Source organism: Doryrhamphus excisus, chromosome 7 (assembly GCF_030265055.1).
Source record: "Doryrhamphus excisus isolate RoL2022-K1 chromosome 7, RoL_Dexc_1.0, whole genome shotgun sequence".
NCBI classification, from domain to species: domain Eukaryota; kingdom Metazoa; phylum Chordata; class Actinopteri; order Syngnathiformes; family Syngnathidae; genus Doryrhamphus; species Doryrhamphus excisus.
Window position 1 is genome coordinate 6685303 of NC_080472.1, and position 21629 is coordinate 6706931.

At 47.0% G+C, this 21629-nt stretch overlaps 1 protein-coding gene across 7 annotated transcripts in view; it reads left to right on the forward strand.

The window, feature by feature from the left end:
* The window catches only part of LOC131131914 (seizure protein 6-like), a 101043-nt gene that overhangs the window by 46062 nt on the left and 33352 nt on the right, over positions 1-21629 (forward strand). For all 7 annotated transcript variants that reach the window (XR_009130271.1, XR_009130272.1, XM_058076953.1 and 4 more), the window contains 2 exons: positions 10125-10853; positions 11131-11252. Coding sequence is in view for 5 of the 7 variants with exons in the window: in XM_058076951.1 (XP_057932934.1) it covers positions 10125-10853; positions 11131-11252 (851 nt within the window). In the remaining 2 variants the exon portion in view is untranslated. The remainder of the gene's footprint in view (positions 1-10124; positions 10854-11130; positions 11253-21629) is intronic.

Below are 21629 nucleotides of genomic sequence, written 5' to 3' on the forward strand. Positions count from 1 at the left end.
TAGATACTGCAGTAGTGTACTGCAGTACTCGCGTGTGTTGAGTATTTTCATCAGCAGGTTCCATACACGGATGTTTGTCCTCCAGAGCTGCAGCTGCAGTTTTAGGCGTGAGCTTGATGTACACAAGCCGCTCCGGAGGGACAAATATGTCAAATGACTTGTTTACACAAAAGGGCCAAGCTTACAAAAAAAAATCGCTATCCTCGGCTTTGCTAGCGTGAGACTTTTAGTGTGGAGCTTAGTGATGCAGTTGAGGTGTTTGGGATTTAGCCCCCCTCTTTACAGTTTTTCAAAGATCATTTGTAATTCTGAGTGTTGTAAAATCTGTGCTGGATGTGTACCCCCCCCCCCCCACCCCCGCTCTCAGGGAGTGAGGATGCATCAATGAAAAGATGCAAATGAGTGCACGTTTGGCTGACTAGACATGGGGGGGCACGCTGTCTTCGACACCAAACAATGCATGTACGCATCAGGGTACTGGGGGGGGGTCATCTATCACTGTCAATGGCCATGCCCCCCAATAGGCAGCTTGTGTTTTGCTTTAAGCCGTTTATATACATCACCTATGTTTGCCCTCCGACCCCCCCCTCCTGCTACTACACTCCATTTCCAAGGACCTCGGAGGTCTTTGGCCAAGCTTTGGCACTTGGTGGCTGATCATTTTTTTGGAGTGTTTTTCTGTTTCCCCTCATCTCGGAACGTTTGGTACAACTGGCACACAAAAACTCTTCCTTGGGAAGGGAATGCTTGTTTCCATGTGAGCTCAAAGGAAGTTGGATCAGCCGTTAACCTCACAGGAAGGAGATGGAAGGATGGCTTGATTTGCTCACCTCATGCTGCCTCATGGGGGCTTTTTCCTGACCAGGTATGGGGGCTATTTCTAATGGTATGGAATTTGGCCGTATGATGTAGTCCATTCCTCGTGTCCACCCAGGAATAACCAATCAAAAACCCTGCAGAAAAGAATTTCTATGTTTGCTTTTTTGTTCCATGTTGAGCATTTAGATGTAAGCAACATAAACGAGAAACATTTCATCAAATTAGATGTCTACATTCACACTTTATTTCACACGAAGTTCGAGGTAAGATGCGGATCTATTCGGATGCCGAAAGAGTCGGGTCTTTTTAGGGAGTCGTCTGCCTAAAAAGGACAGCACAGAGCTGAAGAGGCCAATCCTCAGGATGGAAGCATCCCTCTCTCTGATAAGACGGAAGCGGCATGTTTGATCCTTCACACGACCCAAGGAGCTGTGCGTCGTTTCCCAGTTTGTTGTCAAACGCTGGCAGGAAGTTGAAGAACGCCATCGTGTGGCATTCAATTCCATCCTTGGAGCAACCCCTGATGTGCGATGGTTGATTAGTGGCGGGGCAGACCAAGACTCTGTCGAACGGGTTGTTCTTCAGCCGCGAGTTCGTAGTGGGAACACACACGTGGTGGAGAGCTAGCGCAGCTGTGCAATAACCGTGCAATAACCGTGCAATAACCGTGCAATAAAGCGGTGGCTGGATCAACACGTAGTAGAAATACCGTAACGACTTCTTCATTTGTATTAGCTTATTTCGGATGTTGTTATTGTCATAATGAGAATGTTAATAATTATTGTTGTTTCTGGAATCATTTTGGCCTTTTTGGAACAAAACGGGTTGGCCAGGACAGAGAGGGGGTGATGGGTGTCGCCGCCACATTGGAAGCTCCAAGTGGGGGGGTGTCACTGTTTTTGAAAAGCCAAGATTGCAGCTAATTGCTGTTTGGAAGTCCAACGCGTGTGGATTTGAACGTATGACAAAGCAGTAATCCATCTGAAACGGGAGGTCCTGGTTCACCCCGAGCTCTGGTCTTAATTGACGCCAGCATGGAGTCAATGAGGAGACAATGAAAAGATAAATGACAGTAATGGAAGGAAATGAAGCGTGAAAAGAGACATTTTCACACACGGCATTGGTAAATTGAATTAGAAGAAGGATCCTGCCGTGGCTTGCTTGGCTTTTGTTCAACAACTGTACTCTCATTGCTTCACTTGTGCCCGAAAAGAAGTGAAAAGAAGAGAAGCTGTTTTTATGCAGGCTGAGTTTCATGTAACAGCCGCCCATTTTACACCTTGCAGCCGCTCTCATGCAAATAAGGCCGCCCCCCGCCCCAGTCTGTTTTTCTTCTGCTCCAGCTAAAGGTCAGGTCTTATGAGCTTCCATTAAGACCTAGTTTGTTTGGAGCGCGCCTGAAGGACAAAGCTCGCTCAAGCGGAACATCATAAATGACAACGGCAAGTTACGCTTCTGCTCAATGAAGTCAAAGGGCAAAAGGAGACAGACAGTCCGTCTTATGCTCTTCCTGTCACGGTCACCAGCCGAACCGACGTCATGGAACCGGATCGGCTCTGCCAGAACCAGATGGCATTTTAACGAAAGTTTGGCACAAAGTAGGATGAAAACATATCAAACATAGATATGGCTATCTACTCCTTTCATTTCTACAGGTCACGCTCTTATGCACCCTGTGTGTATGCTATCAGCCCCGCCTCCACCCACCGAGTCAACTTGGTTCATGCCGTTGTTCTATGGGAGGTGCTGAAAGCGATGCACAGTATGAACTCTCTTCCTGCCAGACACCCATGCACATGGCAACATATGGAGGCCGGCAAATCGATCTAGTTCACCTTCTCGTAGACGTTCTCGTTCTCCCATCGCAAAGTTTGTCCGACTTGACAAGTTCTCTCAATTCCAGCATGTCGTTTCCCCCATGCATCTTCAGGCTTCCTAACCTCGACACTGGAAAACACAGATTGGAAGACAGGAATTTGAGCTAACTGGTTAGCTTGCCAGCTACCAGCCACATAAGAATTGTGTTGTAAAGAAAGAATAATAGTGTAAAGGTGACTATAGGGGTGCTATTTCATGTCGACAGGGCTCTGCTGTAGAAAGCCATGAACAGGTTTTTATTTCATTCACTACCATTGAATCCTACATTGCAGAAATGCTTCATTGTGTTCGGGTCTGGAACCAACCAACAGTTATAAACGACTGCACTTCCTTTCTCTTCCTTTCTCTTGTTATGTCTGACAATTGGTAACAGCAGTGTAAAGGTGACTATAGGGGTGCTATTTCATGTCTGGAGGGCTCTGATCATGTTCAAAATATATTCAGAAGGTCATGAACGGGTTTTGCTGGGAAAATATTTCATTTGTAAATAAGGAATCCTACTTCCTGGAAGTAATGAAAAGGGGATGGCGGCCATGCTAGAATGCACGAAGACCAGCGCGTCGTGCCACACGGAGCTCGGCGTTGCATCATAAATTGTCAAAGTTCTCCACATTCTGCAAATGACTTGTTTATTTTCTCAAAGAGTTTGTGCTCCCAGCCGCAGCTTACCTAATTGACTTTTCAACATTTTCCTCCCGACACTTTATTTATTTCCACTTCCGTGCACCTGTGACACTCACGAGCCAATTAAATGATCAATTCATTAAGTTGACTAATGGAATCATTTATCAGATTCAGCTCATTATGTCCCGCCGTCTTTCTTTATCGCTGCACTCCCAAGCACCGCGGCAGGTTTTCATTTCCTGGTCTGAACCTCCACGCCATCCAGGAAGGCACGCACGCCGCCATCTCTGGAGGATGCACGCGTCACCCCCGCGGAAGCTGTCCATTGATTTGCTTGTCTAGAGGCTGTGGGTAAAAATAAGGAAAAAAGCCCCTGGATATCAAGAAGATTGATGTCAATCAGCAGCCCGCCTCAAGTGTGGCTTGTCCCATCTTATTAACGCGCTCTCCACGCACCGAGTGTTCTCTGATGACTCCATTGATATGCAACTGAAGAGAGAAGCGTGTCTGTTGCCATCTTGAGGAGGAGTCCCCTGTGATTGCTCACTCGGCTGGCAAAGACGGCTGCAGCGATTGTCGTGGATACCGGGAATATCAGCACAAAGTCAAATCTTTTTCAGAGTGGATTTAGGGAAGCCATTCATGCACGTCGCTGTGGACATTGAATGCATCACAACTGGACTGGTCGGGTGGTCTTAGACGACGTTTGGCCTCCCATCACGACAAGGTGGGACGCAGCAGTCCGACCAGAGAGGACTGCTCTAGACTGAGAGCTCGGTGCAAAATCCAATCTATTTGTCCTCTAAAGGACAACTCTGAAGGACACAATGTAGCATGCTAATAGGCTGCTAACAAGGACGCCTGGGCTAAATGCGTCAGGAACACAGTAGGACTCAGGCAGTGTATTAATAACACGCATCATATTGCATGGGAAATGGATAAGGAGGCAACATTTTGGCCTAAATTAGGACGTATACTAACCGGGGCGTACACTAACTGAGGTTCCAATGAACACTCATCCCTCGTTTATGGCTGTTCATTAGTTCCAGACCTGCCAAGTAGGATTATATTAATTATTTTGGAATATTCTGGTAGTAAGAGCATTGAAAACCTGATTAGGAAAACCTTTCTCAACACATTATTAGAGTCCTGTAGACATGAAATAACAACCCTATAGTCACATTGACACCACTATTATTCTTTCTTGACATCACATTGTGCAGGCTACAGGATCACTGATTGGACGTAACAGATGGCCAAGACTAGCATAGCAAGCTAGTGAGCTAATGACAGAGCTGAGTTTACTTCGCTCTAAAATTAAAGTGTTTCAAACGGAGTGGGGAAGGAGGACAAAACTTTACCACTTCCACACGGAATTGGAGGAAAACCTGTTTTGCACTCAATCTCAGCCACGGCCCCACAGTATGTCCGTCTCAGCCACGGATTGAGGGTCTCAGCTATGGCTTGAGGATCTCAACCACGTTTTGAAGGTCTCAGCCACGTTCTTGAGGGTCTCAGCCACGTTCTTGAGGGTCTGAGCTATGGCTTGAGGATCTCAACCACATTCTTGAGGGTCTCAACCACGTTCTTGAGGGTCTCAGCCATGTTCTTGGGGGTCTGAGCCAGGTTCTTGAGGGTCTGAGCTATGGCTTGAGGATCTCAACCACGTTCTTGAGTGTCTCAACCACGTGCTTGAGGGTCTCAGCCACGGATTGAGGGTCTTAGCCATGGATTGAAGGTCTCGGCCATGGATTGAGGGTCTCAGCCACGTTCTTGAGGGTCTCAGCCACGTTCTTGAGGGTCTTAGCTATGGCTTGAGGGTACTGTACTGTATGGTCATGCCTCGTTCCATCACTGATGTCCAGTGACCACAGTGCTACATAGAACCTATTATATGCATATTTTGGAGTAATAATAGGCCACCAAACAGCCATCACTTACCCATTAAGTATTTTTGCCAGCGCGAGGGAAGACTGTCGCTAAACTAGAGCGGCCTTTTCGGCGTGTGCGTGTGTTTCAGCACGTTAACCTCCACCAAGCGTGATTCCCATTGTGTCATGTGTTGCTGACATTCCACTTCACCTCCATTAGTTCCTGATTTGCACGTCTCCAAGCCGAGCCAAGGTATTTTTCCAAAAGCTCTGGCTAGGATTTGAACACCGCTGGGCCACAACTGTGCCATCAATGTCTTATGAAACCTGAATACTTCCCGCTCTTAAAGTCTTTTCTTCCCTGTGAGAGCCTTTAAGAGACCAAATGAATTCTAAATGCAAAGCTCTGTTTCAGGAGCTAAATTTCCCCGAGGACGGTAAATTGCATCTTATTGTATTTGTGCCAGCACTCTGAATAGGAAGAGTAACCGGTAAGATAAGAGTAATCTCATTCTGTCACGGCAGTGGCCACCTTTAATTTATGAATAGGCTCTAATTAACCAGGCCGGCTGTCATGTGACTTGATGCAGTTACACACATAACCTCTTAAGTGTTTCAGCCCGGGGATCTACTTTTAGCCCGAGAAGCGCTACTGCAGTAAATGAGTGCACAAGCGGGAGTTCACATCATCCTCAATATCGTCTGCGCCGGCGCTTTAACGCGTCACATTCTGGACCAAGAGCGCTTCAAAACATAAAAACATGTATTCTGCATCCAACATCTCTCTGGGCTTTTTAGTCATTGATCAGTTGGTTAAAGATGATGGCGGCATGCCCACCGTTTGAAGCCGACAGAGCCCATGAAGATCACCTTGTTCTGACACTTGACGGCGAGAGCGGTGCATTACAGCACATCTCCACTTGATTGGAGTCCTTCAAGCGCAATGAATTGCAATTGGCAGGCAGTAGAGTGAGATGTTCCAACCGTGGATTGAACCGGGTGACTGAGGGCCCCTTCTGTGCTTTTGGCTCCGGAATCAGACTCAGTAATCTTTGCCAAAATCACAGTTAAGAAAATTGCTGCTGCATTTAAACAAAGCCAAATTTGTTGTGTTAGATGAACTCCCTGTGACGAGCTACCAGACTCGCACGCAAGATTCCAAAAATCCAAAGCTTTATCCCGATCCAAGGACCAGTACAGAGGTCTCTTTGCTAGCGAGAGGACACTAACTTTCCACCGTTATGTGGCTACATGTCGTACATGTCTGTCCAAAACCTGCTGGGGCCACATCGGGAAAGACCAAAGATGCAATTTTACCTTTTTGATCTTTTGCAAAGCGATGCTAAGACATGAAATGTATTTCCAGAAAAACATCTTTGCCGACGATAAACCTTGCCTCCTATTCTTATACTGCCTAAGTCTTTCCAAGAGTACATTTGGAATACAGGAAGTAAACAAATGAACCCATAGGCTGAAAGTCAACTAATCAGTGACATGTGCTTCTGTTTTTCGGTTAAAAAACCCATCCTAGGATCGATCCAAAGCTGCCTAACACAGAAAGACAAGGACACGCCCATCCTGGTGGCCCTCGGGTTATGGACTGTTATTTGAGGATCTGTCCGTTAGGAAAGAAACTTGGGAGGCTCGGGAGAACATTGCGGTTGAACGGTAATCACCACAGTGAGGTCTCCAACCTGTAGACATTGATTCCGTATTGATCTTTGCATGAGAAACTCCAGTTTAGCCCGGTTCCTCTCTCCCACTCGATACTCTGACTGCCGGGCGCCAGCTGGATGGTCCAAAGCCGACTGATAGCAGCGTGGGATACTTGCGGTACTAGATGTTATATACTTTTGCAGTTCCATGAGGTGACATGGTACTTCAATCATTCAAGCAGGCTTCACTGTTTGATGTGCCTCCTTAGAATCAATCCATCAAATGATGTTTCATGCCAAACAGCAAGGGCGCTGGCATGTGTCCATTTGATCATTTGGAGGCCATCTTTTGCTTGTTTTGTTCTTATAACTTGGTTTGTGTGACTTCATCTGGTGTGTTGTGTCCTGTGTGCGTACCTTCTAGTAATAAGAATCTAGAAATCTACTCAGCAACTCAGGATCCAAGCACCAACCATCAGGTTGGGAGGAGACCACGCCATGACCTGAGGGATGCTACCTTGCACAGCCGACAGCAACAACCCAATGTTCCTTCTAGTGTTAAATGTCAGTTTCAACCAGTAGGTGGCGATGTTGAAATTGACCATTCATTTTCACTGTCACAGAAAATGCAGAATTATGGAAAACATGGGGGGGGGGGGGGGTTGTAAAAGTCCTGAGAGATAAACGACATGTCCATGTCCATCATCATGACATTGTAATGTCGGGATGGTTGAAATGGCTCGAGAAATGTTGGAGTAGTTAGTGGACAAAAGACAACAGAATCTGAAATGTTGGAATGTAAAAATGGACATCCTTCCATCCATCCGTCCCTCCATCCATCCCTCTGTCATCCATCCAGCCCTCTGTCCATCCATCCTTCCGTCCGTCCATCCCTCCGTCCGTCCATCCGTCCATCCATCTCTCCATCTATCCCTCCGTCCATCCATCCCTCCGTCCATCTATCCTTCCATCCATCCCTCTCTCCGTCCCTCCGTCCATCTATCTATCATCCATACATCCCTCCGTCCATCCATCCGCCCATCCTTCCATCCACCCATCCATCCATCCCTCCGTCCCTTCATCCATCCATCCCTTCATCCATTCATTCGTTCCTCCTTCCATCCATCTTTCCATCCATCCATCCATTTTCTATATTGCTTATCCCAGCCTATCCCAGGTGTGTTTGTGCGAGGGGTGGGATACACTGTGGACCGGGAGAATGGTTGTTGAAATGTAAAAACATTTTGACCCATGAAGGATCAAAACAGCAATCATCGAGAGACTAGCCATGCCACCCTGTCACTGTTTTTTTTTTAAATTAGGCACGGTCAAAAATTGAATTTCCATAGAAAACTATTAAATAATAATAATAATAATAATAATAATAATAATCATGTTTCAGGTTTAAATGAGCAGTAATTTTTCAAGAATAAAGTCAAAATATTATATAATATTATTATATAAAAAAGTTGCAATCTAACAACAAAGCTGTAAATGTACTTTAGTGGCATAAAGTTGAACTATTAAAGGAAAAGGACATCATTTGTCATCTTATGCAAAACATACAAAACATTGTATACAGTAGAAATAAAGTTAGAACACACAAAGTTCAAGTTCAAGTATTCATGATCGATAAAGGCACCGAGGGAATGCTAATCTGGAGGATTATATGCTCGGTCCTGTCTGAGCGTCTGAGGCATCTTTGCGGGGGTTGGTCCATCACCATTCATCAGACAATTCCCGACAAATTGGATAAAAAACTAAAGAGCCTTGTGCACCCGGCAGTTAATTATGTGGCGTGAGCTGCCACTTAACTGGGAGCGATTCCACTGTACGCAGATTTCTGCTGTCAATTTAACACATGTAGGTCAAATGTGCAACAATAATCCTGTCAGGCCTGCGTTGTTTACTTTCCCGCCTGTGAAATGACTGCCTTTATTTACTTTAATGAAGCAATAATTGCTTGCATCGCTCAGCTGTTGTTGACGGTTTTGTGACTTAAGTATAACCGTCTTTGATGAAACGGTAACATCGTCATCATTGCCATCGCTTCTGCTCACCTCAGTGTTCCATCCATTATCACATCGCCACCGTGATGCTTCTCCATCAGAACAACCACTTACCGCCCATACATGGAAAACTCCCAAAGTCCATGTTAGCTAGCATCATGTCATAGCTAGCGCTCGTACAGCCGGGGTCACTAACTAACAATGTCGGTAACGCTATACTCCCGACACACCCCCACGTGAACCCACATCTGGGGGGATAGTGGTCTCTTATAAAGCGGGATGGAATTTGGGGGTGGGTTTACACAAATGGGCGTGAGGTCCAGACATCTTCAGCACCTGGAGCAACATTCTCTCTGGCCTGGTGGGATGACTGGCATCAAGCTGCCCAAAGGCATTTGTCACCCCACGAAGAAGAATGCCGCGGCCCCTCGTTCCTCGGGTGCCTACGATGAATGGGCGTGGATGGGGAGCACACCCACAGCGCAAAAAGAGGCTATATGTCTTCTTAGGGACTTTTTCTGTGCTCAAACTTGAGATTGTTTGTCTCACTCTTCTGTTTGCATTTTGAAAAGAACCTACTTTGAGCCTCCCCCAGGACCAACAGTGCAAAGTATACATTCTTGAGTTTTTTTTTTTAAATGTCTGTGGAGGGTGTCTGCTGAGAGGCTGTGGCACCGTGAAGCTAGGAGAAGAAGTTTTGGAGCAAACATACCCACACAGGTCTGAACTCAGGTCGCAGGAAGTGAGTAGTCTCAAACTCAGTATGAACAGTCCACCCGGATTGTGTCCGGGGGGTGCAGACTTGGGTTGAGGAACTTTGCTGTATTTGAACTTGAGTGGAATATGCTCGCTGTAGCTCTCCAGATTATTGTTCCTCGTTCTTCGTCTTTGCTGTGAGACCACCAGGCGGCGGCGAGCATCTGCAGCCCGCTGACCATGTTAGGTTTGGCTTTGGGGTCCAGGTGGGTGGGTGGGGGGAGGAAGGGACGTTAGTGGGGCAGGTGGGCCACTGAGGTCCTCCACCTCTTCCCCAGTCTGTCAGTGTCGGGCCAGCAGCTCCACTATTTGATATCAACACATAAATATCACAACCCGGCAGAGTTTGCATCTGTGGAACGGGCGGATTAAGGGTTTCCCAGCATGCTTTGCTGTAGTTAAATGATGACTGTCGATGCTTCTTTAGGGCATCATCTTGTACAGACGGTGTAATAGTTAACATAGCGATTCTGTTGTTTGTCGAATCTGAATGGTTCCTTCTTTCATTTCAGGTCCAAAGGAGACCGATGGGATGAGGAGGACTTTGGATGTAAACAAGGGTCACATGACACACCCCTGGACAGAAGACACAGAAGGTGAAGTCCCCCGGGTCACCACCGCATCCCCCATCAACAGCCCGGACCACCGTCCTGTGCGTCAGGGCTTGGGGCTTCACGAGCACCTTCTCCTGAGGGACTTTCAGGGAGACCAGCGCTTTTTCAGGAGCGATGGCTCTGTGGCGGCGCTTCCCACCATGCCAGGCTCCGCCCCCAATGCGGTGCGCCCGGTGACTCACGGCGTCCCCCACGAGGACGCTCCGGCCTTCTCAGACGTCGCCTCCACGGCCACCGCGGCCGCCACATCACCACTTACCACCTTCTCCTCAACAACACCCCGGCCTCTCATGCCTCTTCTGCAGGCGTCCTCGGGGGACGAGACCAGAGGAGGAGATCAGCCAATGCCAACCACTCACTCCCTGACCACGCAAGTGACCCCAAATAACGACCCCAAATTAACCTCGCAGACAGATCAACCCCCACCTTGGAGTGCTGTTTCTGGTCCTGCAGTCTCCACAGTGAGGAAGGAGAAAGGCCAGGCAAGGGAAGCACCTCCAAGGGACACAGCCAAGACCCATCAGCCCCTCCCAAACCTTCCGTCATCATCATCCCGCACAGAGGGGGGCGCCACCATGTCAACTTCTGTCATCACGACCACGACGATAACCACCATGCAAGCATCTGGTGAGCATGTATCTAATTCTTAGACTCCGAATTCCTTCCCTTGGTTTGGGCGTTCAAACGCCAGCTGACAGTTTTAATGAGCTGCCATTCCAGAGGAGGGGGCAGGTTTCACCGCCCCCTTGTGTTCATTGACCATACTCAGAGCTATTGGTCTCCCCAGCAGAAATAACAGAGTTGCTCATGTGTCCAAGACAGCCGTAGCTGTCAGGTGGGCTGTCAGGAAGATCAGCGGACTGACGGAAAAGGGAATCACACCTCTTTTCGCTGTCTCCCACAGAGCCCTGCAGCCTAAATTTCACTGACCCCGAGGGCAACGTCCACATCCTGCAGCAGCCTGACACCGCAACGGACTGCAGCTACTTGATCACCGTCTACCTGGGCTACGGCATCGAGGTTCAGGTCAGCACTCTGGACTATCTTGTTGTTCTTGGGGGCATCTGGAAGGGCGCCGCACCTTCAATTACGTCCACATTTGCGTTGTGAAAACGTCATTTGTGGCTGTTTAGTACGAAGCGGCACCTCAATGCTTCTCTGAAAGATCAGAATCAAACCTTCTGCACTTTTCAAACGCCACAGCGCTGGCGGTCCAGGTGGCGCTGAGGTGGTTTGTGTTCTCGATGGGGCTTTGGTGCCTTTGGAACGACGTGCCTCCTATTAAAGTAAATGTTTGTTTACGAGTTAGCGTAGGGGAAGTTACAACAGGCAGCAGGAAGAAAGAAGCGTTTGATTTGCTCACCCGCACAGTACGGACAATCTGAGCTATTTCTAATGTTATGGGATTTATGACATCAAATGTTGCTACAGTTTCTCCAACTAATGAATTCTACAGCAATTCCTCGCCACGCCTGGCTTTGAATTTCACTCCATGGCTTTTAGAAAGGAGATTTTTATAAATCTGTTTTGTGGTTGAATATTTCAGCAAATTGTATGAAGCATTAAAAGTAGCGGAATTATGCAAACACAAGCCATTCAGACCATCATTGAAAGAAGATATGTCGCTTTGTACACCGGTCACTAGGTGTCAGTAATGTTATCTCTAATGTTGGCCGAGACACACAAGCACCAGACTTGATGGGTGGAATTCCTGCACGTTTAAGTGATCTCACAACAGGCATGGGAATCTCTAACTCAGATGACTTTGCGTAAGCTAAAACTCTCAACCCCCGACTTTTTGCCCCCCCCCCCCACCACCACCACCACCACCACCACTCAGCCCACCTATCATCAGAACACGTTATTTCCTCTTATTATGTCTACAATGTTGGGTAATAGTAGGATAAAGGGAAATATAGGGGTGTTACTTCATGTGTAGAGGGTTCTAGCCATGTTAAGAGCTTGTATTCATAAGGTCTAGAAGATGTTTATATACTCTAACTACAAACAGATTCCATTCATAAATTAGGAATCCGACTTCACGTAATTGACGAGGAACCAATGAAGCGCCTTCAATGAGGGATGAGTGTATTTATGTTGCTTACAAAGGGCTCGTTAAAACAACCAATTACAGGCCACCTTTGTATTGGCCAATACTGACACTGCACCGACAGCAGCGTTTTGTGTAGCACAACACAACGTGAGCGCCACGCCTCCATTGGACTCCAGGTAGCACAGACAAGCAGAGAGAAATCAATGTAATTATGATCTAGACGTCACATTGTGGCTGCAAGCGACCCCTTTTATTTAGGCTAATGTGATTTTTCCAATAGTGTCCATATCGTGTAAACTACACTCGCTCTGAGTGTGCTTAATAGCCGATGATGTTTGTTATAGCAAAGACTGGGAATGAAATAATGGCACACGGGTTAATCCAGTAAAGAGCTGTGACATATCAGCTTTTAGAAGGCTGTGTGGGTTGATTGGTGACGGACAGGCAGCAAATTGCTTGGGTGTGGGGGCGGATGGGGACAGTCTCAGGTTGAATGTTTGCACGGCAAGTCTTTTTATGAAAGGTTATAAAAATTAACTGTGTGTGTTGCCTGGCATTTGCCGATCCTCAAACAGCTAATTTCCCACTGGAGACTCGAAACTATGGGAGCTTTGTCTGCCTGCCTCTGGAGGACTAAGATAAGTCTTGACTGAGTAGACTCTTTCTGAAGAGTCTATTTTTCCAAGAACCACAGGCACTCTTACCTGCACGTATCCGCACGCACGCACACACACACACACAAAGACTTGACAACATTTGATCTTTTTGCTGTGAACCACCACCGATTCTTCAGTGCATTTGACAAAATATTCATTGGCGACTTTGAAGTCAGCAAAGCAAGGAGGGGAGCTTCCATCCACCATACCGATGAGCTGATTACGATGGCTGAGCTTTACGGACCAAGTGAAGCCACGCTGTCTTTTATTCTTTTCTTCAGACTTCCTGAAGTCAAGCGTGTGTCACACCTTCTTGTCAGGAGTCGTCACTTTCTGCCCGGAGGCCGTGTGAGTCTCATGGTAGACTTCTGGAGTGCTCAGATTCCAAATGTCGTCATTTTATCTCTGGAGCTTTCACCCAAACTGGTGACTATATTTTGGGCACTTTTCAAATTCTGTTGAAGCTGCGTTGAATTCAATCGACTGTGATGCTAGCTGTTCTCAGAGCCTTGTTTTACATTGGCCGTGCGTCGAGGGCCGAGCTGATTGAGGAGACGTGAGGGGCAAAGGTTGAGACAACATCTCTGAACAGTAGGATGGAACCAAATCCCATCAGTACCACCAAGCACTTGAAAGATGTATTGTCTTTCAGGTCAAGCACTGGAAGGAAGGGCTGCACAAAAACTATTGGGCCAATATGAGGGAATTATGACATCATACCCATAACATGAAAAATATCTCATTTTAAAAAAATGCTCCAATGAGGCTAGATTACCTGTACTGTGCTGGTCAGCGAATCACAAGCGCCTTTTTTCTTCTGCCTGTGACGCTAACAGCCTGTCGTAACATGGAATCAAACACTCACATCAGGAGGAAGGATGTTGTGCCAAAAGCTCAGAGATGAGCATAAAATCCATAATTAAAAATGTCATCCACGTGAAATGCTAGAAAAGTATAAAAGGTTTGCCAGAGACCTCTGTGGCGTCACAATGGATGTTCGGAGCGTGTGACCGAATACAGTGCACCTTGCTGGGCCCCAGCAGGTGGCGCCTCCCCCTCTATACTCAGCTTTTTTTGCTAGTAGTCATTTGGATTAGTCCTAATTTCCTCCAGTCCTTGTTACCTCCAGGTGAGAAGGACAACACATGATCAGGTAGATTTGTCAGTACCATATAGGTCCTGAAAAGTCGAAAAAGATCTAATGTAGATCTACACAGAAGACTACAGTTCAGTATAACCGCCCAAAAAAACTATAAAACACAAGACATTGACATCACTTCCTGAAACAACCACCAATGCGACCCCAATGTCCTGTTTTAGGACATTTGGTCACGCTGGTGTAGGCCTGTGTGGCGTGATGCACGATGCCTGGTCAAACTCTAAGTTTTGTTTGACTTTGGAAGCATGCCTTTGCCCTGAAATTTGGCCAAACTCTGAATTTCTGTTTGACTTTGAAGGTTTCATTCCATAATTCATAAGGCGGACATCTTGCTACTGTCCAATCTTATTTCTTAAAGGATCTGACACACACACACACACACACACACTCCAAACGGATCTATTAGGCACCTCAATTTAAATGCTCTTTCCTCCCATTTGGAGAGTTCCATTTTTCATCATGTTGTGCAAAGTCATTTTGGTGATACTAATCTGGCTTTAATCACGGTATCCAATAAGGAGACAGCCGTGCCATGAACTATCGCTGGAGTGAGTAAATTGATTGCTTCCACTTTCCTGATGAGTTTATTTGCCATTTCGCTCAACCGTCTCTGGAGGACTCAGACTTCACTCTGCTCATTTCTTGTGGCCAGATTATGTCGCAGACATACCGACATGGTAATCTAATGGGAAGCTGCCACCAGAAACCAAACATTCCGACGTTTATTCCTACTGTGGGGAACTTTGCTACGCTTGAGTGTACGGAGAACAGAGACCAAGGCCAGACAGAAGAGTGTGTTGTGTAACTCCACATGTGGTCCGAATATGTGACTCTGCTGACCAGAGTCTGTTGGACTGTAGAGGATCCTGTAGGATCTAAGTGAGGCCCCCGCTCCTCCCAAAGTCTGAAAGATGCTCGGCTGATTGGCATCACGTGACAGTCCCTGATCAACGGGTCTTCACCGACCCCGAGGTTGAATGACCTCACACTTTGTCCCACTGCTGGCCAAACTGTTGCTGGAAGTGCTTCCCATCCGACTCCGTTCTCGCAGGGCGGCCGAGCTGTTATGATGGTCGTCTCCGCTCAACTGCTTGATCATCACCACGCCATCATCTCCTAGCGTGGGAAGACGGAACGCTGAACGCACATCAGATGAAGAACCACGATGCTTGTTGGCAGCGGCGTGCTGTCATGAAGGACAGTCGTCATTCGCAAAGGAGGGAATTTGGCAAACAAGGAAATGTGAAGGGCATATGTCCTGCATTAGTCTTGCAGAGTTTTATAAAAAGGTAGCCACTGCCAATAACCCAGTTACAGGCTCTCCAATAGGATGTTGATTTTCCCCCGCCTGTGCTGTGGGAAGCACTCGCTGGGGATCGTGAGCACACCATGTATCAAGACAATTTTCTGTCGGCGGCCGGATTTCTCTTCCCACAGCTCACAGTACTTAATGCATTTCCCCATCTGCTGTTGCCACCGCGTCACCATTCACTGGCAGGAAATAGACAACATGCATTGCTCATTAGTCAAGTCGGCCATATCACATCGGGCGGGGGTACCGATCCGAGTCAACCAGTCCATTTTTGGTAGTGATGTGCAATACCAATGATTTTTTTTCCGACACAATACCGAGTCAAATTCAGGCTCATATTGATATTTTGTGCAGATGGATTATCGTCTCTTGCTGCATCGCAGGTTTCCTCCAGAAATGAATGCATGAATAAAAGATGGTTTCTTAAGTTTACAAGAGATCAATTTCAGGCCAACTGGTTAGCTTGCTAGCTTGCGGCTATCTCGAGTCCCTGCAGCGTAAGAGTTGTAAACAGAGAATAATAGGATCCAATATATAAACAATAAATAATGTATTGATCTCCAAATAAAATTCACATTTCCAGCAGCCCTGCAAAATGTCATTGTGTCAAGGAATTTTTCAGCACAAAATCTAATGAAAGAACCCGTGAGAGAAATTAGCATGAGAATATATAAACAAATAAATAAACATTTGTAATAGTACTATGTCATAATAGTCTTCTTGTGTTTGTATGCCCCCCACCCCCATGTTGAAAAGCCGCATTCCGTGGGGAAGAACTGAGAAGATTTGCTCAGTCTTTCAGTGGAGCAGGGCAGTGATAGTCATCGGCCACTGAAACTGCTCTTGTGTGGCGAGATGATGCTGCTGGTCCATGACGGACCTTCCCCATGTCTGATGCTCTGCCGCAGATGCCCGGCTGTCCAGCGTTACTTACGCTAACCAATTCAGTAAAATAATGAGTTATCACCGTTTAGCGCTTTCTTTTTGCCAGCCTGAGTCAATAGATTACACATACTTCATTTTAATTTTAATTCCTTATATTTCCTCCTCATGTGCTAAGAAATAGTGACTTGTATTGCTATACTTAATGTATCGCTAATGTGCATTGAGCATATTCAGGTATTTGGAAAAGTAATTCAGTAGGATGTTAGCATTACCGGAACGTCTTTTCTCACAGGATTTCCATTCCAAAGAATTGTTTGCACTCATTTACTACCATTTACTAATTTACTAATAATAATTAACTAATAATTAATTAACAATTAACTAATACTCATTTACTAATCCTGACTGACAGAATGTAGAAATATGACTATGGAATAAGTTGTTATGACTGCAAATGTGGAAGATGTGTGGGCCTGTGGCACATCTTGGGGGTACACCCTTATTAATTAGCATACGAATGTCGCTGAAGAGGAACACTGGAATAAAATACTGGTTCACGTTTAACGTTTAACTGCTTAGCTAACCTGCACATGACAGTCTGGGTCTCCGTCTCAAGGACTCAGTGAACATATTGTCCTCCGATGTGTCTTTCACTGAATCCTGCATTCTTACTGGAGGAGGGCCTGGGAGAGTTTCATACGTCTAAGGGGTTAGGAGCCCAGACAGGGGCAATTTCTCCCACCGCCACAAAGCGTGATTGGAGGAGCGTTTCCATTTTGTGACAGGCTTAAGGCGGCAACATTGGAGCGAGGATAGATTTTGGCTCAATATTGTGGATCTCATTTCTTCTGCTCCATCCTTTCCTACGCTTTGCCTGGCTTCCATTTCCATACTAATGTCAGGGTTTTTATTTGTCCGGTGGTTTCAATGCCTCAGTCAGCATCCCTTAGTGGAAGGCCATCAAGTCTTTTTCAGCCTTTCAATTAAATTGAACTCCTGATCACCAAGACCACTTTGCAAGCTGCAGGAATGTACATTTTGCACCATTGTATCTTAAGGAGGGCTGCACGGCGGTCGAGTGGTTAGCGCGCAGATCTCACAGCTAGGAGACCTGAGTTCAATCCCACCCTCAGCCATCTCGGTGTGGAGTTTGCATGTTCTCCCCCGTGCTTGCGTAGGTTTACTCCGGTTTCCTCCCACATTCCAAAAACATGCTAGGTTAATTGGCGAGTAATTGGTGTCCATAAGTATGAATGTGGGTGGGAATGGTTGTTTGTCTATATGTGCCCTGGGATTGGCTGGCGACCAGTCCAGGGTGTACCCCGCCTCTCACCCGAAGACAGCTGGGATAGGCTCCAGCACCCCCTTGACCCTTGTGAGGACAAGCAGTAGAAAATGAATGAATAAATAAATAAACAAAATGCAAAAAGAATCGTGGGGGGGTTAGCTAACGATGACCGGAGCAGAGGTTGCAGCTGTTTGGGTTTGGAACTCGCCCTGATGGACTGGGACAAGATCTGAGGTGGTCCACCTCTGGGCGGCAGAGTCAAGACTGTCCTGATGTGGTGACATCTATGATCTCTATATCTACAATGTGGCATATGCTGCCACTTCACATCCATGGCAGCCTGCTCATCCCGGAAGACCCTTCCCAAGGTTTCTTTTTCCCCCAAATTGGTTTTGAGTTTTTCCTTGCCTGGTCGGGGGTTCAGATCAGGATGTCGTTGATCGGTCATTGTGGCCAGCTTGTATTTTCCATCCCCAAATGTTGTCCATTGGATTTGGGATGAGGGGAACACGCGGGACAGTCCAAAAGAGGCAGCTCATTCCTCTTGGTCAGTGTTGAAAAAGGCAGTCGTGACCACCCAGACCAGGACCTTCATTCATGAGGGGTGCCATATCTTCACATAGCTGGCTGCCGTGTGACGACCCTGCACAACCTGAAGCTCCAATGATCAGCTGATGAACAGCCCATTGCACTTTAATGCAATCAATTTCTTACTCGTCTAACTCCCTTTTTCTTTTTTGATTTGAGGCTCTACTTAAGATGCAGAAGTGGAGAAAATATACATGATTCACTTTTTGAACACCTCTTAGCATTTTGATCAGGAGTGTATAAAATAAAAATTCAAGTTTAGTGAATTCTAATTGTACATTTTCAGGATAAAATTGTGTATAATTGCTTATGTAACTATATATTGCTTCTATATATATATATATATATAACCTGCTCTTCCAATGTTATGTGATATGCGATATCATTCCCATTCCATGGTTACCAACGACGACTGAAATGTTCAAATGCTGAAATATTGATATTGAAATCACGTAAGCAAGAGCGATGTGTCCGTTGCAAACAAAAAGGCTCTTAGGGCCGACTCTTTGAGGTGAACGCCGGGAGCCGGCTCTTTGAAGTGAAGGACCGTCTATTTTTTTCTTGCCTTCTTTTCCCTGTGAAAGCCGCACGTGACTGGTCAAAGTGTTGGGGGGGCACTCAACAAACGTGGGGGGGGGGGCAAGATGAGGAAAAGGATCCATCCATCCATCCATCTAGCAGACATGATGCCTCTGCAAATAAAAGCACAATAAAAATATCCTGCACAATGCCAGTGAGTGAGTGTGTCGTTCGGGTTTAATGATCCGTTCATGACTCACGTCCACAGCTCAGCCAACCAGCACTGGCGAGGCAGTGAAGCTGGTGGTCTGAGCGAGTCAATCATCTGTTTTGCGGTGCCTGTAATGCAGACGGGGCGGGAATGAAGGGGGGTTGATTTGAGGCCAGGACCAGAGCTGTGGGGCTAAAACTAGGGATGCTGCGATTGATCGGCCAACCATCAATATCAACCCATCTGCGTGGGAAAGCGTGTCATCGGCATACAACCATGAATGCCTTCCAACACAAACACGCAATGTATTGTGGGCCGCGGCCGCCATTGTTGGCTGCAAGAGCTTTATTTACATCAGACAACGTGTAGACCAAACTACATCACTCCCAACAGCTATCATCAGGTGGTTCCCCATGTGATGAATGATTCCCCACCATGGAGAGGTTTTGATGAAGCTTCCTTTCTCTTTTCAGCGTCATTGTTGGCACCGTGCGCTGCGTCCAGTGCGTGCACTGCAAAAATGCAGTATTTTGTGGCTATTCTGTGAGCAGCGCCGGCTTAAATGACATAGCACCATGGCCATTTATCCCTGAGAGGCTGAGCCTCAGCAATCCAGGCCAAGATTGCTTCTGTTAATGAACTTTGGAAGGAGATAGGAGGTAGGAGCCAACCTTTGTCATGTTGTGCCTTTCGGGAGTGAGGCAGGACATAAAGAATGCTGGTTTGATCTTGATGAGCTTTTTAGGGTGTCAGGGTTTTGCCGAGATGGGTTTTCATGGGAAGGAGTCATCTTGAGAGGAACGCTTTTCAGGTGACACTAATTGCTGCTGCACCCATCAAGCTGTCATAAAGGGAGAAGGCTGTGCATGGCGGAGAGCTTGTGTTCTCGCAAACACACAGTGTCACCGAAGAGGGGAGCAAAGCAAGGATGCACGCTAGAAAATACAGAATCCAATCCCCAAGGCAAGCATTCAAACCCTTGGAAAAATGCACAGTGCTGGAAATAACTGAAATGTTCCTTCATTGGGAAATTAAGCCTTGTGTCCACAGTGGTGCGCCCTTTTGTGTGCCAGTGGTGTGCCCATCAAGTGGAGGTGAACGGGTGGGAAGGATTGCCTGCCACGGCGCAAAGAAAATGTCCAAATGTTCCAAATTTGTAGCACACATCTTCGTGAATGCACTGTGAATGCAGCGCACCATGAATGAATGCAGCGCACCCTGAATGCAGCGCACCATGAATGCAGTGCAACCTCAATGAATGCAGTGCACCATGAATGCAGTGCACCATGAATGCAGTGCACCATGAATGAATGCGGCGCACCATGAATGAATGCGGCGCACCATCAATTAATGCAGCGCACCATCAATTAATGCATCGCACCATCAATTAATGCATCGCACCATCAATGAATGCAGTGCACCATGAATGCGGTGCACCATGAATGAATGCGGCGCACCATCAATGAATGCAGCGCACCATCAATGTAGTGCACATCAATGAATGCAGTGCACCATCAATGCAGTGCACCATGAATGAATGTGGCGCACCATGAATGCAGTGCACCATGAATGAATGCAGTGCACTGTGAATGCAGCAAACCGTGAATGAATGCAGTGTACCGTGAATGAATGCAGTGTACTGTGAATGCAGCGCACCGTGAATGCAGCGCACCGTGAATGCAGCGCACCATGAATGCAGTGTACCATGAATGCAACGCACCGTGAATGCAATGCACCGTGAATGCAGCGCACCGTGAATGCAGCGCACCGTGAATGCAGCGCACCGTGAATGCAGCGCACCGTGAATGCAGCGCACCGTGAATGCACCGTGCGTGCAGTGCATTTGAAAGCATCCCTCTGCGTGTCTCGTTCACATGATCTTTCCCACCACCTCTTGGAGTCATTTCTGTAGCCTCTTGGACCTTCCTTGTGATTTTCTGTTCATATTGCATCATAATGCCCTAAGAGATATCTTCTAGTTTTTAAAAAATTTTAAATTCCCACCCCTGTACTGCCGTATCTCGAAGCGGTGTTGCCAACCACGGCAGCCACTGTGTCGGGGTTTGGGTTTCTGAGGTCCGGGCCACATGGTGCATGTAATGTGCTGTAACGTGCTGCATGTTGCTGGTTCAGTCATCGCCACGGAGGTCAGCGCCCAGTGGTAAACACGTTTGGGTCAGGGAGTGCGCAGGGAGTGCGGTCTCCTGCCAGCTGGTTCTCCATGCTTGGAGCATGCTGGAACTGGAACCAACAGGATATGCTGATTGACAAGAGAACGTGCATGTGTTGGAGACCAAGGTCTTAGGAGGCCCATATACGTTTGTGTCGGAGGTGGTTCGGGTTTTGGGAGGCCTTGCAAGCAAACAAATCTGAAGATCCGGTTCCCTGCATGAAGCAGCTGGTGCAAAGTCAGACAGCACCGGGAGGAAATTCATTGGGGCAACAATCTTCAGGGTCTCTGTCAGGGTGGTGCTTATTTCGTTCTCACCCCAGGCCTGTTCAACTTCTTTGGGCCTACCTGGGGCATAAGGCTCACCATATGTTCTCCATGGGGCATCGTGAAGAGCATATGGATGGGAATCAGGGGAGGAAGCGCTGTCTGGAAGACACACTGTGAGGCCATCGGAGGTTGGCGGGGGCTGTTTGGGGAACGTCGCCCAGTGAAGCCACAGGCCACCTCTGGGCTGATCTCATAGGTTCAAGATCTGCACAAACCTGACCGGGTCACCACC